This window comes from Bufo bufo, chromosome 2, assembly GCF_905171765.1.
Source record: "Bufo bufo chromosome 2, aBufBuf1.1, whole genome shotgun sequence".
NCBI classification, from domain to species: domain Eukaryota; kingdom Metazoa; phylum Chordata; class Amphibia; order Anura; family Bufonidae; genus Bufo; species Bufo bufo.
The window spans coordinates 315,282,124-315,300,588 of record NC_053390.1 but is presented as its reverse complement, the minus strand read 5'-3'; the positions used below and the strand labels follow the sequence as shown (position 1 = coordinate 315,300,588).

General features: G+C 48.3%; 1 protein-coding gene across 2 annotated transcripts in view; it reads left to right on the top strand.

Annotated features, from left to right (window-relative positions):
* Window positions 1-10,026: 10,026 nt before the first annotated feature.
* The window catches only part of SECISBP2 (SECIS binding protein 2), a 71,202-nt gene continuing 62,763 nt past the window's right edge, over window positions 10,027-18,465 (top strand). For both annotated transcript variants that reach the window (XM_040416958.1, XM_040416956.1), the window contains exon 1: window positions 10,027-10,167. In XM_040416958.1, the coding sequence (XP_040272892.1) occupies window positions 10,146-10,167 (22 nt within the window). In that variant the 5' untranslated portion in view covers window positions 10,027-10,145. The remainder of the gene's footprint in view (window positions 10,168-18,465) is intronic.

Here is an 18,465-nt window from a genome sequence, read left to right as displayed (position 1 = left end):
CCAAACCCGAACTTCTTCACAGAAGTTCGGGCTTGGGATCGGTGTTCTGTAGATTGTATTATTTCCCCTTATAACATGGTTATAAGGGAAAATAATAGCATTCTGAATACAGAATGCATAGTAAAACATCGCTGGAGGGGTTAAAAAAAAAAAAAATAATAATTTAACTCACCATAGTCCACTTGATCGCGTAGCCCGACATCTGCTTCTGTCTCCTCTGTTGAATAGGACCTGTGGTGAGCATTCATTATAGGTCAAGGACCTTTGATGACGTCACTCCGGTCATCACGTGGGACGTCACATGATCTTTTACCATGGTGAATCACCATGGTAAAAGATCATGTGACGTACCATGTGATGACCGGAGTGACGTCATCAAAGGTCCTGTTCCTATAATTAATGCTCACCACAGGTCCTATTCAGTAAAGGGGACAGAAACAGATGCCGGGCTACGCGATCAAGTGGACTATGGTGAGTTAAATTATTTTTTTATTTTTTTTTAACCCCTCCAGCGCTGTTTTACTATGCATTCTGTATTCAGAATGCTATTATTTTCCCTTATAACCATGTTATAAGGGGAAATAATAATGATCGGGTCTCCATCCCGATTGTTTCCTAGCAACCATGCGTGAAAATCGCACTGCATCCGCACTTGCTTGCGGATGCTTGCGATTTCCACGCAACCCCATTCATTTCTATGGGGCCTGCGTTACGTGAAAAACGCACAAAGAGGAGCATGCTGCGATTTTCACGCAACGCACAAGTGATGCGTGAAAATCACCGTTCATGTGAACAGCCCCATAGAAATAAATGGGTCAGGATGCTCACCTTCCGCAACGCATCCGCGTGGAAAACTCGCTCGTGTGAAAGGGGCCTAGGGGTTACATAGCATCATAAATCGATATAATGCTGGGAGCTGCGCTGCAGACTCGCAGCGTGACAAACGCTCGTATGCAAGGGGCCTTACTGGCCACCATTTGTTTCTGAAGCAAATTCCTTTATGACTATTTTCCAGTTCAAACGTAATAAAGCTGAGCAAACTCTGAATCCCCCTCATCTGCACATAGGCGGGGGAGGCCTTGTCCACAACTTACCTGTCCCTGTGGAAGTGACGCTTCCGTCCTTAGACAAGACTGGAAACCTGGCAAAGAATCTGACCTCTGCGAATGGAGGATTTGCCGCAGAGGTACTTCACGTGACAGCTGCCGATCCATACAACGTTGATACTGTAAGTACACTGGAAAAATGCAGCATCCAGATGTTTGAAGCAAAATGGTGCATCTTAGGCTAATTTCCCCAACCCCCCCCCGGGGGAAATGTATCCAACTGATGTAAAGGAAAGCTGACTTAGTTGCCCATAGCAACCAATCAGATTCCACCTTTCATTGTTCAAAGCTCTTTTGGAAAATGATAGGTGGAATCTGATTGGTTGCTATACGCAACTAAGCCAGCTTTCCTTTACACTATAACCATATCTAATAGATCTATCTGCCGTATATCTGGACTGTACCACATAAAAGGTTAGTATATAAAATGAGAATGCTCGGACTGGGAGAAAATGTCTGTATGTGGGTAAGTAACTGGCTGAGTGATAGAAAACAGAGGGTGGTTGTTAGCGGTACACACTCAGATTGGGTCACTGTCACTAGTGGGGTACCTAGGGGGTCAGCATTGGACCCTGTTCTCTTCAATATATTTATTAATGATCTTGTAGAAGGCTTGCATAGTAAAATATCAATTTTCGCAGATGACACTAAACTGTGTAAAGTAATTAACACTGAAGAGGACAGTATACTACTACAGAGGGATCTGGATAGATTGGAGGCTTGGGCAGATAAATGGCAGATGAGGTTTAACACTGACAAATGTAAAGTTATGCACATGGGAAGGAATAATGCAAGTCACCCGTACATACTAAATGGTAAAACACTCGGTAACACTGACATGGAAAAGGATCTAGGAATTTTAGTGAACAGCAAACTTAGGCTACTTTCACACTAGCGTTGAGAGCGGATCCGCTCATATAATGCAGACTTTGGATCCGTTCAGAACGGATCCGTCTGCATTATATTGTAGAAAAAATTCTAAGTGTGAAAGTAGCTTCAGACGGCTCCGTCCAGACTTTACATTGAAAGTCAATGGGGGACGGATCCGTTTGAAAATTGAGCCATATAGTGTCAAATTCAAACGGATCCGTCCCCATTGACTTACATTGTAAGTCTGGACGGATCCGTTTGCCTCCGCACGGCCAGGCGGACACCCGCGTTCGGGTGTCCGCTTGCTGAGTGGAGCGGAGGCTGAACGCTGCCAAACTGATGCATTCTGAGTGGATCCGCATCCACTCAGAATGCATTAGGGCAGTACGGATGCGTTCGGGGCCGCTTGTGAGCCCCTTCAAACGGAGCTCACGAGCGGACACCCGAACGCAGGTGTGAAAGTAGCCTAAGCTGCAAAAAACAGTGTCAGGCAGCTGCTGCCAAGGCCAATAAGATAATGGGTTGCATCAGAAGGGGCATAGATGCCCGTGATCAGAACATAGTCCTACCACTTTACAAATCATTAGTCAGACCACACATGGAGTACTGTGTACAGTTCTGAGCTCCTGTAAACAAGGCAGACATAGCAGGGCTGGAGAGGGTCCAGAGGAGGGCAACTAAAGTAATAACTGGAATGGGGGGACTACAGTACCCTGAAAGATTATCAAAATTAGGGTTATTCACTTTAGAAAAAAGACGACTGAGGGGAGATCTAATTACTATGTATAAATATATCAGGGGTCAGTACAGAGATCTATCCCATCATCTATTTATCCCCAGGACTGTGACTGTGACGAGAGGGGACATCCTCTGCATCTGGAGGAAAGAAGGTTTGTACACAAACATAGAAGAGGATTCTTTACGGTAAGAGCAGTGAGACTATGGAACTCTCTGCCTGAGGAGGTGGTGATGGTGAGTACAATAAAGGAATTCAAGAGGGGCCTGGATGTATTTCTGGAGCGTAATAATATTACAGGCTATAGCTACTAGAGAGGGGTCGTTGATCCAGGGAGTTATTCTGATTGGAGTCGGGAAGGAATTTTTTCCCCTAAAGTGAGGAAAATTGGCTTCTACCTCAGTTTTTTTTTGCCTTCCTCTGGATCAACTTGCAGGATAACAGGCCGAACTGGATGGACAGATGTCTGTTTTCAGCCTTATGTACTATGTTACTATGATAAATCTTGTACAGGTCTAGACAGCCTGTCTAAGCTCACACATCTATAGCAGGGGTCAGCAACATTCGGCACTCCAGCTGTTGTGAAACTACAATTTCTAACATGCTTTTTCCAAATTATAGCATGTTCTGGGCGTGGTGTTTTTTCAGGCCTTTTCCCATAGACTTCTCTATAGGGAGGGGAAAAAAAAGACATCTAAGGCTACTTTCACACTAGCGTTCGGGGCTCCGCTCGTGACGTCCGTTCAAAGGCTCTCACAAGCGGCCCCGAACGGATCCGTACTGCCCCAATGCATTCTGAGTGGATAAGGATCCGCTCACAATGCATCAGTCTGGCAGCGTTCAGCCTCCGTTCCGCTCAGCAGGCGGACACCCGAACGCAGCTTGCAGCGTTTTGATGTCCGCCTGGCCGTGCGGATCCGTTCAGATTTATAATGGCAGTCAATGGGGACGGATCCGTCTGTCCTGGCTCCGCTTTGACACGTATCCGTTAGAAACCGTTCACGTCTCTGCGCATACCCAGTAACTTCCTGTCCCTCCCCCTCATTGTCGGCCATTTTGGATTATCGACTTAGTGAGACTGGTAAGTATGAAGTTTTGTCTGTTTGTCTATCTTTCTTTTTTTACTATCTATCTATCTCTATATTTCTAGGGTGGGGGGGCTGCTGGCACTTGGTAAGGGGTGTGTGTGGCTGGAACTGCGCAGTGCTTCTGACATTGCGGGGGTGTTTGTGGCTGGAACTGCGCAGTGCTTCTGACATTGCGGGGGTGTTTGTGGCTGGAACTGCGCAGTGCTTCTGACATTGCGGGGGTGTTTGTGGCTGGAACTGCGCAGTGCTTCTGACATTGCGGGGGTGTTTGTGGCTGGAACTGCGCAGTGCTTCTGACATTGCGGGGGTGTTTGTGGCTGGAACTGCGCAGTGCTTCTGACATTGCGGGGGTGTTTGTGGCTGGAACTGCGCAGTGCTTCTGACATTGCGGGGGTGTTTGTGGCTGGAACTGCGCAGTGCTTCTGACATTGCGGGGGTGTTTGTGGCTGGAACTGCGCAGTGCTTCTGACATTGCGGGGGTGTTTGTGGCTGGAACTGCGCAGTGCTTCTGACATTGCGGGGGTGTTTGTGGCTGGAACTGCGCAGTGCTTCTGACATTGCGGGGGTGTTTGTGGCTGGAACTGCGCAGTGCTTCTGACATTGCGGGGGTGTTTGTGGCTGGAACTGTGCGGTGCTTCTGACATTGCAGGGGTGTTTGTGGCTGGAACTGCGCAGTGCTTCTGACATTGGGGGGGGCTGAGGGCACTGTGGGAAGGTTGTTTGGAACTGGGGGCCTGATGTCATTGTGGGGGGCTGCTGGCACTATGCGGGGCTGCTGTCTCTGGGGGTGTTTATGGTAGTTGGGGGGGGGGATTATGGCTCCTGTCGGATTCATTTTTTTAATCATTTTATTATTAGGGTCGTTTCCAAAAAAAGAACAGGAAATATCTGCGGTGGGCAAGCCCAGATCTATATTTTAAAAAGTAAGTATTGAAAAAAAAAAATTGTTGATATATGAGGAAATAGTGCTCTACAAGTTCCTTTAACGTTATCTGCATTTTGTCTGGTATTCTGTTGCGTACAGATGTCGTCAAAGAAGACAATTGACTGGAGTGACCCACTCAGAAGGCGCCGCCGTATTCAGTGGCTGGTAAGTATAAAATCAACACTTGGAGTTTTTACTGTTTGATTCGTTGCATTAATCAGTATGTGCTCTTATTATAGATTTCGTCTTCATCATCTGCGGAGGGCTCTCCAGCAATGGCCAGCTCACCTGCCCAATCGCCAGCGTCCAGGGGAGGTGGACCAAGCCCGGACCGGGGCTGTCAAGAAGTAAGTTTATATATATATATATATATATATATATATATATATATATATAGATAGATATCGTAATTTTATATTTTTTTTAAGTACAGTCTTCTAAAAAAAAAAATATTTTTTTTTTAGCAATCTGCACCTAGAGCCGCCAGCGAGGATCCCCCAGTCGCCTCCAGAGTCCGCGGGAATGAGCGTGGCGGTCGTAGACGTGTAAGTATTGAATTAAGTAGTTTTAATTAGCATTTTGTATTAGGATTTACATTAAATTTTGTATTTCCTTTTTTTCAGGGTTCCGTAGGCTCCACCAGGGAAGATGAGGAGTTCGGGGTTCCGAGCATAGATACCCTGCTCCTCATCCAACTGGTGGAGGCGCGTCCAGCATAATGGGACCACTCCGACCGCCACCACGCCGATCATCGTCGTACCCAGCGGCTCTGGAGGGACATCTGTGCTGAAGTTTTTGAGACCTGGGGGGATCTCGATGCGGCGACTCAGGAGAAATATGGTAAGTAAAACAATATGTATTTTAATACTTTAAAATATTGTTCTTTTCCTTTCATCATGCTGATTTTAGTTTTTATTGTTTTTTTCGATAGTCAAACTGGTTACAACACGTTGGCGATCGATCCGGGACCGCTTCAGGAGGGATTACAACAAGGAGGTTCAGGCCCCGAGTGGCTCTGGAGGAAGCTCAGGGGCCACCTACATCCATACGGCGGCCCTGGGGTTCCTACGAAAGGCAATGGCACCAAAAAGGTAAATATTTATAACAACTGTTCAAAAAATAAATTGTAAAGGGGCTGTCTGAGACAGCGGAGCGTTTGGCTCCCCTGTTTTGGCCAGCCCCCCACAGTCAGATGGACAACTTTTCTCTCCGTCTGAGTTTAAGAGGCTGTCTGAGACAGTGGAGCGTTTGGCTCTCCTGTTTTGGCCAGCCCCCCACAGTCAGATGGACAACTGTTCTCGTCTGAATGTAAGGGGCTGTCTGAGACAGGGTAGCGTTTGGCTCCCCTGTTTTGGCCAGCCCCCCACAGTCAGATGGACAACTTTTCTCTCCGTCTGAGTTTAAGAGGCTGTCTGAGACAGTGGAGCGTTTGGCTCTCCTGTTTTGGCCAGCCCCCCACAGTCAGATGGACAACTGTTCTCGTCTGAATGTAAGGGGCTGTCTGAGACAGGGTAGCGTTTGGCTCCCCTGTTTTGGCCAGCCCCCCACAGTCAGATGGACAACTTTTCTCTCCGTCTGAGTTTAAGAGGCTGTCTGAGACAGTGGAGCGTTTGGCTCTCCTGTTTTGGCCAGCCCCCCACAGTCAGATGGACAACTGTTCTCGTCTGAATGTAAGGGGCTGTCTGAGACAGGGTAGCGTTTGGCTCCCCTGTTTTGGCCAGCCCCCTATGGTATACGGTAGACATAGCATAGAACATGGATGTTTTATTTAAAGAACAATTCCTAACTTTCCTTTTTTTTTTTTCTACAGAAGTGCCAGCAGCACTCGGGAGCCTGACCAACCTCCTGAGGCGGAACCGGAACAGATCGCCAGCGCCAGCCCTCCTGTATCGGCTCAGGATAATCCGAGTCCCCTACCGGGTCCCTCCGCTCAACAGAGGCTCTTAGGTTTTCGTCAAAATTTGAGAGCCCTGGTGAGCAGGCAGAGATCCGGTAGGCCAAATCGAGCTGATTATGCGAACCTTGTAGAGGTCGTTTCCGACGCTCTAGAAGGTTTTGCCCAACATCAGATGGAGTTTGGTGTTGACTTGATTCGCCGCTGGGAGGGGGCGGAGTCGGCGTTTCAACGCAGCCCAAACTACCATTATGGGCTAAGCATGATCAGTTTGATGGACTCAATGACGCCCGAGCAGTTGCATGAGTTCAAGATCATGCAAGAGAACGGGGCATGGGAAATTATGCACCGCCCCCAAATCCCACCCCCACCCCACACCTACCCCCCATCCCACACCTACCCCCCATCCCACACGAGTCAATTACGCCCTGCATCCTTTCCTGTGGCCCGTAGTTTTACCTCAGTGGATCGCCAGGTCAGGGGGGCTACCATTGCCAGCCCCAGACCATCAACCCCACGACAGTCCACCTCCCCTCACCGTTATGAACAGTTGTAAATAAAAATTTTGTTTATATTTATTTTATTTATTTTCTGTATAAAAAATAAAAAAATGTTTATACTTTACTGCACTGTGTCTGTGTTTTTATTGTCCTGTACAGGGAACCTTGCACTATAGCTGTGTTGAAATTAAAACTACCCTAGTCTCACTACTGTCCGTTTATTATAACACCCTTGGTAGTTTTTATATCAAAACAGCATTAGTGCCAATGTCGTAAGATCCATTAAAACCGGACCATCAATAATGAGCTATCTTTTGGCTCTTTATTGATCGTAGACCCTATGATTGACACATGAACAAGCAAATGCTTGTTCATTGTTCAATCTTGTGCCCTTTCATATGAGCCCTTGTGGGAGTCACGGTCCATCGGCATCATCAGGAATTCATTAATAAATTGTGATTTTAACGTTTAATGATTTCCCGATGACGCTAATATAACTAGTGTGATTACCGCAAGGGACATACAGTTTTTAAAGGGGTATTCACATAGACAATGGGGGGATTTCACTTGAATATGTCCCCATTGTCTGATAGGTGTGGGTAAACATTGGTAGGACCCGCACCTATATCGAGAACGGAGCGGGGAGCACTGTTGCTGTAGGACACATTTCCCATGGTACGTCCACCACCAAGCGCTAATCCCCTCCTCTCACAAAGAAGTGAATGGAGGGCGGAAGCACAGTGCGACCTCATCTACTTTCTTGGCTTCGTTATCAATATATGTGAGGGTACCAGCCGTGGGACCCGCACCTATAAGACAATGTAGGTATATCTTAAAGTGGTATGCCCCCATTGTATGAGATGAGAAAACCCCTTTAAGGCCTCTTGCACACGACTGTATGCCCCAAGAGCCATACGGTCCGTGAGCGGGCCATATGTCCCGTAGTGGCATTGATCGTGCGCACGAGAGCACACAGCATCATAGTGTACAATGATTCTGTGCAAGTCGAGCTGCCCGCGGGGATATACTCTTGCACTAATAGATCATATGAGTGCGGGACAATAGCCCAGTTTGCGGCACAACATGGTCAGCATCATGATGCTCTGTACTCCTGTACGCACGATCAATGACGATCAGGGACATATGGCCCTCTAACGAACACTATACATCTTTAAGTGCATGTAGTCATGTACAAGAGTCCGAAAGGTGTGGTCCATTATCAAAGCCGGACCAGCTTTGGAACTTCAACAAGATAGCCCTGGAGAAATATAGGAGCATTACAACCCTATAGATCTGAATACATGAAGATGGAACCTAGAGATGCTTTTCCTACCAAAACGGATCCGCTAAACGGATGACAAAACGGAAACCAACGTGACAAACGGATCCGTAAAACAGACGGATCCGTACAAACGGATCCGTCTGAATGTCTTCCGTTTGGCTCCGTTTAGTCAGTTTATTGACGGATCCGTTTGAAATGCCCTTCAAACGGATCCGTGAAACGCTAGTGTGAAAGTAGCCTAAGGGACTGATGTATCTCTGTCTACATCACCCTGATAGGAGTAAATGGAGCGGTGGGTCGACCTGCACATCACCACCCCATTCAGAGAGGGGACTGTTCTCTTCCATTCTTCCTACAGCAGATAAATATACAATTTTAGTGTAAAATGCTCAAAAAGGTGCAAATCTCAGATATAAAAATGAATTTCTGTCTGTCTGTTCCGACTGTGCAACCTTCAGTGTTGTGGCTAGTCAAGATCGCTCTCTCAGACCAAGCCAAGCCGCCGCTCTGTCCATTATTCTACATCTATATACTGTATGTCAGGTCACTGTATATAGTGTCCTGTCACAGTATAGTACTGTTGACAATAAAATCTTTCAATCCTTCTCCAGGAAAAGCCCATTCTGAGTTTGGGCCCCGTAGCAGCCGCTTCCTCTATAGCTAGGCCTCTGATCATGGCCCAGATTGCGGAATTGGCAGCACACAGTAATAATAAGCATAGGCAGGGGCATAGCTATAAGGGAAGGGGCTGCTTTGGGGCCCAAACTCAGAAGAGGCCCACCCAGGAGGAGGACAAAAAGATTTTTATTGTCAATTATACAATGAAATTATATACAGAGACAGTATATACCTGTAGGAAACGGACGGAGCAGCTGCCGAGCCTAGTCTGAGGGAGTGATCCTGGCTAGTCACAGGAGTGGAGGTTGCAAAGAAGGTTCTGGGGTGAGCGGGGGCCTGTCATTTCTAAATACACCACTGAGCAGAGGTGAAATGATCTTCCTTCCACAGGTTGTCTGAAAACCTGAATTTAGTCAGCCCCCAAGAACCCCTGGTGTGGATCATAAAAGTAGAGAAAAGGTGAAGGGCATAGACTACATCTCTTCCTTAACCCTTTCCTAGTCTGGGCTTCAAAAACTGCATTAAAATCCCTGCAGGTGTGAGTGTGTCAATGGACCTCCTCTAACTGCATTCAATGAGCTAATTGTTAGGGAACACAGTGGGTGTGATTTATCCAACTGGTGTAAGGGAAAACTGGCTTCGTTGCCCATAGCAACCAATTAGATTCCACCTTTAATTTTCCCAAACGACCGCTAAACAATAAAAGGGGGAATCTGATTGGTTGCTATGGGCAACTAAACCAGTTTTCCCTTACACCAGTTGGATAAATCTTCCCCAGTGACTTCACACGTTCAATATAACGTTCAACCTGTGTCCTCAATATGGGAAAGGGGGGGGGGGGGGGGGTATTCTTGCTGAGCAGTCGCAGGGAACACGACACTTATGCTGCCATGTTTCCGGAGCTACAGTGTCAAGCAGTACACCGTGGGCTTCGCCAAAATGTCCGCCTGCGTGCGGACAGCACGGCGCGCCTCTTCTCCGTCAATGTTTACAGCCCACGCTGACGTCACGGCAGTCACTGTCTCGCAGCACATGATGCATGTTTTTCCGGTTTGTAGAATTCCCGGGAATGTGGGTATCAGATGACGTCTGCTAGTGAACGGGCGCCTGGCTTCCAGCACTGAACATGGCTGCCCTGCAGCCCGGGGGTAGGTACTACTGGGCGCCTCCTTCCATACAAGCTGCCATGGGTCTCTTCAGTGGAGGAAATACAGGGTGACTTACTGTTGCTCTTACACCTGTCTGCCTGGGCGGCCTTCATGCAATTTGCAATTGTACTACGTACTGCACTTGGTGTGCTAAAAGCGCCTAACACCAGGGGGCGCTGCCACCCGGAAGAAGCAGTGTATCTGTAGCCCAATTATGATGAACTCTGAATAGACTAGAGCTGGAATCCCCCAAATATGGCAGAATGTCTGTGACTAGGGAGTCTGGGCCATGCCAGGCCTCATTCTTCACCCACCCCTGATAAAGTAGCGTGCTTTACACTCTAAATCGCCAGTGTGTCTTATGACCTGTTTCCAAACATGTTAATCTTTTTTTTATTTTTTCCATATTCAGCAAAATCAATAAAATCCATGTGTAAAATAATGCACACCTTATTCTAAGGGCATGTCAGGAGTCAAGTGGGCGTTCACCCAGTATGAAGCAGTCTTGATCGACACCCCCCAGCTGCCATAGTCGTCTCTAGCCTCCTTCAACACGTTCAGGTGGTCCACGGGCACGGGCAGGGCCGCAAAGTGGTCACAGGACTTGGCACATTTGGGAGACCTTGAGGAAGATGGTGGTGACTGTGGCAGCTAGTCGGGTGTCGGTCAAGACTGGAGGGGCTGGTTTGGACGTTGGACCACCTACGGCAGGACATCGGTGTACACCACTTAATAATTCGATTTTGCTGCATCTGGAAAGATTGGTCGGTCATGTAGTGCTGGCTGGGTTCTCCGCAGGAATCCATTGATTTTAGTGTGTTTATTCCCACATCCCTGGACTGTAGAGCAGTGGAAAAACAATGGAGATGTGCACTGCTTTGGTCTGTTTTGTGGATAAAACGCCCATTCTATGGGTCCGTGAAAACCTCGAAGAGAACACAGATGGCATCCATGTTTTGTCAGTTTTTTTCATTGGTTATAAAAAAAAAAAATCAACCACAGCGAGTGAAACGTACGGAGTCACATCCTGATCTTGCCCGTTTTCAGGATGTATTTTGTAATGGAAAATCCACAGCAGAATTAGTTACCAATCCGCAGTAAATCCGTGATAAAATCTGCCTGGGTCACATCTAGCTTTCACCACGCATTTGCTGCAGATTTCACACACTGCATTTGCAAAGTGTGAAATCTGCTCAAGAAATCCGCGTGCCACCGCAGGTCAAGTTATCTGCGGATTCATTGTGAACATATTCTGCAGCCAGTGGATGTTCTCTACTTTGCCGCTGTTGAAATCCAGTGCAGAAAATCCCAGCATTACCGCCACATGGTGCCATATCCTACATTTGATACACTAGTATCCAGTGGCGTTGCTAGGGCTGGTGTCACCCGGTGCGTTAGAAAATTGTGTCATATCCCCCCCCCCCCAAGCAATAATTTTTTAGCCATATATGAGGGCTATGGTGGTGCTGCTGCTGCCGTAGGGGGCATCCGTTAGCTCAGCAGACCCCCCCTAGCAGTCAGAGCCTGGTCTCGGGAGGGGCACTTCCAGATTTTTTTTCTGTCCACAGCCACGAAACAATGGTGCTTATAGAACAGACTACACAGTGTAGAGGTATACTGTATATTGTGTGGCACAGTGTAGAGGTATACTGTATATTGTGTGGCACAGTGTAGCGGTATACTGTATATTGTGTGGCACAGTGTAGCGGTATACTGTATATTGTGTGGCACAGTGTAGCGGTATACTGTATATTGTGTGGCACAGTGTAGCGGTATACTGTATATTGTGTGGCACAGTGTAGCGGTATACTGTATATTGTGTGGCACAGTGTAGCGGTATACTGTATATTGTGTGGCACAGTGTAGCGGTATACTGTATATTGTGTGGCACAGTGTAGCGGTATACTGTATATTGTGTGGCACAGTGTAGCGGTATACTGTATATTGTGTGGCACAGTGTAGCGGTATACTGTATATTGTGTGGCACAGTGTAGCCGTATACTGTATATTGTGTGGCACAGTGTAGCGGTATACTGTATATTGTGTGGCACAGTGTAGCGGTATACTGTATATTGTGTGGCACAGTGTAGCGGTATACTGTATATTGTGTGGCACAGTGTAGCGGTATACTGTATATTGTGTGGCACAGTGTAGCGGTATACTGTATATTGTGTGGCACAGTGTAGCGGTATACTGTATATTGTGTGGCACAGTGTAGCGGTATACTGTATATTGTGTGGCACAGTGTAGCGGTATATTGTGTGGCACAGTGTAGCGGTATATTGTGTGGCACAGTGTAGCGGTATATTGTGTGGCACAGTGTAGCGGTATATTGTGTGGCACAGTGTAGCGGTATATTGTGTGGCACAGTGTAGCGGTATATTGTGTGGCACAGTGTAGCGGTATATTGTGTGGCACAGTGTAGCGGTATATTGTGTGGCACAGTGTAGCGGTATATTGTGTGGCACAGTGTAGCGGTATATTGTGTGGCACAGTGTAGCGGTATATTGTGTGGCACAGTGTAGCGGTATATTGTGTGGCACAGTGTAGCGGTATATTGTGTGGCACAGTGTAGCGGTATATTGTGTGGCACAGTGTAGCGGTATACTGTGTGGCACAGTGTAGCGGTATACTGTGTGGCACAGTGTAGCGGTATACTGTGTGGCACAGTGTAGCGGTATACTGTGTGGCACAGTGTAGCGGTATACTGTGTGGCACAGTGTAGGGGTATACTGTGTGGCACAGTGTAGCGGTATACTGTGTGGCACAGTGTAGCGGTATACTGTGTGGCACAGTGTAGCGGTATACTGTGTGGCACAGTGTAGCGGTATACTGTGTGGCACAGTGTAGCGGTATACTGTGTGGCACAGTGTAGCGGTATACTGTGTGGCACAGTGTAGCGGTATACTGTGTGGCACAGTGTAGCGGTATACTGTGTGGCACAGTGTAGCGGTATACTGTGTGGCACAGTGTAGCGGTATACTGTGTGGCACAGTGTAGCGGTATACTGTGTGGCACAGTGTAGCGGTATACTGTGTGGCACAGTGTAGCGGTATACTGTGTGGCACAGTGTAGCGGTATACTGTGTGGCACAGTGTAGCGGTATACTGTGTGGCACAGTGTAGCGGTATACTGTGTGGCACAGTGTAGCGGTATACTGTGTGGCACAGTGTAGCGGTATACTGTGTGGCACAGTGTAGCGGTATACTGTGTGGCACAGTGTAGCGGTATACTGTGTGGCACAGTGTAGCGGTATACTGTGTGGCACAGTGTAGCGGTATACTGTGTGGCACAGTGTAGCGGTATACTGTGTGGCACAGTGTAGCGGTATACTGTGTGGCACAGTGTAGCGGTATACTGTGTGGCACAGTGTAGCGGTATACTGTGTGGCACAGTGTAGCGGTATACTGTGTGGCACAGTGTAGCGGTATACTGTGTGGCACAGTGTAGCGGTATACTGTGTGGCACAGTGTAGCGGTATACTGTGTGGCACAGTGTAGCGGTATACTGTGTGGCACAGTGTAGCGGTATACTGTGTGGCACAGTGTAGCGGTATACTGTGTGGCACAGTGTAGCGGTATACTGTGTGGCACAGTGTAGCGGTATACTGTGTGGCACAGTGTAGCGGTATACTGTGTGGCACAGTGTAGCGGTATACTGTGTGGCACAGTGTAGCGGTATACTGTGTGGCACAGTGTAGCGGTATACTGTGTGGCACAGTGTAGCGGTATACTGTGTGGCACAGTGTAGCGGTATACTGTGTGGCACAGTGTAGCGGTATACTGTGTGGCACAGTGTAGCGGTATACTGTGTGGCACAGTGTAGCGGTATACTGTGTGGCACAGTGTAGCGGTATACTGTGTGGCACAGTGTAGCGGTATACTGTGTGGCACAGTGTAGCGGTATACTGTGTGGCACAGTGTAGCGGTATACTGTGTGGCACAGTGTAGCGGTATACTGTGTGGCACAGTGTAGCGGTATACTGTGTGGCACAGTGTAGCGGTATACTGTGTGGCACAGTGTAGCGGTATACTGTGTGGCACAGTGTAGCGGTATACTGTGTGGCACAGTGTAGCGGTATACTGTGTGGCACAGTGTAGCGGTATACTGTGTGGCACAGTGTAGCGGTATACTGTGTGGCACAGTGTAGCGGTATACTGTGTGGCACAGTGTAGCGGTATACTGTGTGGCACAGTGTAGCGGTATACTGTGTGGCACAGTGTAGCGGTATACTGTGTGGCACAGTGTAGCGGTATACTGTGTGGCACAGTGTAGCGGTATACTGTGTGGCACAGTGTAGCGGTATACTGTGTGGCACAGTGTAGCGGTATACTGTGTGGCACAGTGTAGCGGTATACTGTGTGGCACAGTGTAGCGGTATACTGTGTGGCACAGTGTAGCGGTATACTGTGTGGCACAGTGTAGCGGTATACTGTGTGGCACAGTGTAGCGGTATACTGTGTGGCACAGTGTAGCGGTATACTGTGTGGCACAGTGTAGCGGTATACTGTGTGGCACAGTGTAGCGGTATACTGTGTGGCACAGTGTAGCGGTATACTGTGTGGCACAGTGTAGCGGTATACTGTGTGGCACAGTGTAGCGGTATACTGTGTGGCACAGTGTAGCGGTATACTGTGTGGCACAGTGTAGCGGTATACTGTGTGGCACAGTGTAGCGGTATACTGTGTGGCACAGTGTAGCGGTATACTGTGTGGCACAGTGTAGCGGTATACTGTGTGGCACAGTGTAGCGGTATACTGTGTGGCACAGTGTAGCGGTATACTGTGTGGCACAGTGTAGCGGTATACTGTGTGGCACAGTGTAGCGGTATACTGTGTGGCACAGTGTAGCGGTATACTGTGTGGCACAGTGTAGCGGTATACTGTGTGGCACAGTGTAGCGGTATACTGTGTGGCACAGTGTAGCGGTATACTGTGTGGCACAGTGTAGCGGTATACTGTGTGGCACAGTGTAGCGGTATACTGTGTGGCACAGTGTAGCGGTATACTGTGTGGCACAGTGTAGCGGTATACTGTGTGGCACAGTGTAGCGGTATACTGTGTGGCACAGTGTAGCGGTATACTGTGTGGCACAGTGTAGCGGTATACTGTGTGGCACAGTGTAGCGGTATACTGTGTGGCACAGTGTAGCGGTATACTGTGTGGCACAGTGTAGCGGTATACTGTGTGGCACAGTGTAGCGGTATACTGTGTGGCACAGTGTAGCGGTATACTGTGTGGCACAGTGTAGCGGTATACTGTGTGGCACAGTGTAGCGGTATACTGTGTGGCACAGTGTAGCGGTATACTGTGTGGCACAGTGTAGCGGTATACTGTGTGGCACAGTGTAGCGGTATACTGTGTGGCACAGTGTAGCGGTATACTGTGTGGCACAGTGTAGCGGTATACTGTGTGGCACAGTGTAGCGGTATACTGTGTGGCACAGTGTAGCGGTATACTGTGTGGCACAGTGTAGCGGTATACTGTGTGGCACAGTGTAGCGGTATACTGTGTGGCACAGTGTAGCGGTATACTGTGTGGCACAGTGTAGCGGTATACTGTGTGGCACAGTGTAGCGGTATACTGTGTGGCACAGTGTAGCGGTATACTGTGTGGCACAGTGTAGCGGTATACTGTGTGGCACAGTGTAGCGGTATACTGTGTGGCACAGTGTAGCGGTATACTGTGTGGCACAGTGTAGCGGTATACTGTGTGGCACAGTGTAGCGGTATACTGTGTGGCACAGTGTAGCGGTATACTGTGTGGCACAGTGTAGCGGTATACTGTGTGGCACAGTGTAGCGGTATACTGTGTGGCACAGTGTAGCGGTATACTGTGTGGCACAGTGTAGCGGTATACTGTGTGGCACAGTGTAGCGGTATACTGTGTGGCACAGTGTAGCGGTATACTGTGTGGCACAGTGTAGCGGTATACTGTGTGGCACAGTGTAGCGGTATACTGTGTGGCACAGTGTAGCGGTATACTGTGTGGCACAGTGTAGCGGTATACTGTGTGGCACAGTGTAGCGGTATACTGTGTGGCACAGTGTAGCGGTATACTGTGTGGCACAGTGTAGCGGTATACTGTGTGGCACAGTGTAGCGGTATACTGTGTGGCACAGTGTAGCGGTATACTGTGTGGCACAGTGTAGCGGTATACTGTGTGGCACAGTGTAGCGGTATACTGTGTGGCACAGTGTAGCGGTATACTGTGTGGCACAGTGTAGCGGTATACTGTGTGGCACAGTGTAGCGGTATACTGTGTGGCACAGTGTAGCGGTATACTGTGTGGCACAGTGTAGCGGTATACTGTGTGGCACAGTGTAGCGGTATACTGTGTGGCACAGTGTAGCGGTATACTGTGTGGCACAGTGTAGCGGTATACTGTGTGGCACAGTGTAGCGGTATACTGTGTGGCACAGTGTAGCGGTATACTGTGTGGCACAGTGTAGCGGTATACTGTGTGGCACAGTGTAGCGGTATACTGTGTGGCACAGTGTAGCGGTATACTGTGTGGCACAGTGTAGCGGTATACTGTGTGGCACAGTGTAGCGGTATACTGTGTGGCACAGTGTAGCGGTATACTGTGTGGCACAGTGTAGCGGTATATTGTGTGGCACAGTGTAGCGGTATACTGTGTGGCACAGTGTAGCGGTATACTGTGTGGCACAGTGTAGCGGTATACTGTGTGGCACAGTGTAGCGGTATACTGTGTGGCACAGTGTAGCGGTATACTGTGTGGCACAGTGTAGCGGTATATTGTGTGGCACAGTGTAGCGGTATATTGTGTGGCACAGTGTAGCGGTATATTGTGTGGCACAGTGTAGCGGTATATTGTGTGGCACAGTGTAGCGGTATACTGTGTGGCACAGTGTAGCGGTATACTGTGTGGCACAGTGTAGCGGTATACTGTGTGGCACAGTGTAGCGGTATACTGTATATTGTGTGGCACAGTGTAGCGGTATACTGTATATTGTGTGGCACAGTGTAGCGGTATACTGTATATTGTGTGGCACATCTAATACACATGACAGCTGCACCAGCACACTCAGCTCTACTATATCTCTATATATGACAGCTGCACCAGCAAACCCAGCTCTGCTACATCTATACACATGACAGCTGCACCAGCACACTCAGCTCTACTATATCTCTATATATGACAGCTGCCCCAGCACACCCAGTCTGCTACATCTATACACATGACAGCTGCCCAAACACACCCAGCACTGCTATATCTCTATATGACTGCTGTCCCAGCACACTCAGCTCTGCTATATCTCTATATATGACAGCTGCCCCAGCAAACCCAGCTCTGCTACATCTATACACATGACAGCTGCCCAAACACACCCAGCACTGCTATATCTCTATATATGATAGCTGCCCCAGCACACCCAGCTCTGCTACATCTAAAACACATGACAGCTGCACCAGCACACTCAGCTCTACTATATCTCTATATATGACAGCTGCCCCAGCACACCCAGCTCTGCTACATCTATATATCTCTAAGTATTGCTATACAGTAGATATATAGAGATATAGCAGAGCTGAGTGTGCTGGGGCAGCTGTCATGTGTATAGATGTAGCAGAGCTGGGTGTGTTTGGGCAGCTGTCATGTGTATAGATGTAGCAGAGCTGGGTTTGCTGGGGCAGCTGTCATATATAGAGATATAGTAGAGCTGAGTGCTGGTGCAGCTGTCATGTGTATTAGATGTAGCAGAGCTGGGTGTGCGGGGGAAGCTGTCATGTATAGAGATATAGCAGAGCTGAGTGTGCTGGGACAGCTGTCATATAGAGATATAGCAGTGCTGGTTGTTTTAGGGCAGCAGTCATGTGTATAGATGTACACTTAGCCAGCTATAACAGTAGAAGTCACATATTTTTTCAGTCAGTGTCAATGCATCTCTTATGGCCGTGTGGTTAGGTGCTTTGCCTCTGATACAGAAGGTTGTGGGTTTGAATCCCAGCAGAAACTTTTCTGAAATACAGGCTAAATTAGAATACACAAGCACTGACTCCATATATGGACATACAGGGCGGGACACAGGAAGAGGTCTGGAGGTCGGCAATACAAATGCCGGCCCTGCTGGTGTCACCCCCATCACTGGTGTCACCCGATGCGGCCCGCACTCCCCTTGCAACGCCACTGCTAGTATCCAGTCTAGGCAATCAATATTGTCTGAATGAAATAAATCCACACCCCAAACCTCTGGAATCCATTGCGCTCAGCTCTGATATGAGGCCGCATGGTCAGACCATTGTAGTCTCTGACAGACCATGTGGGAACCAAATTG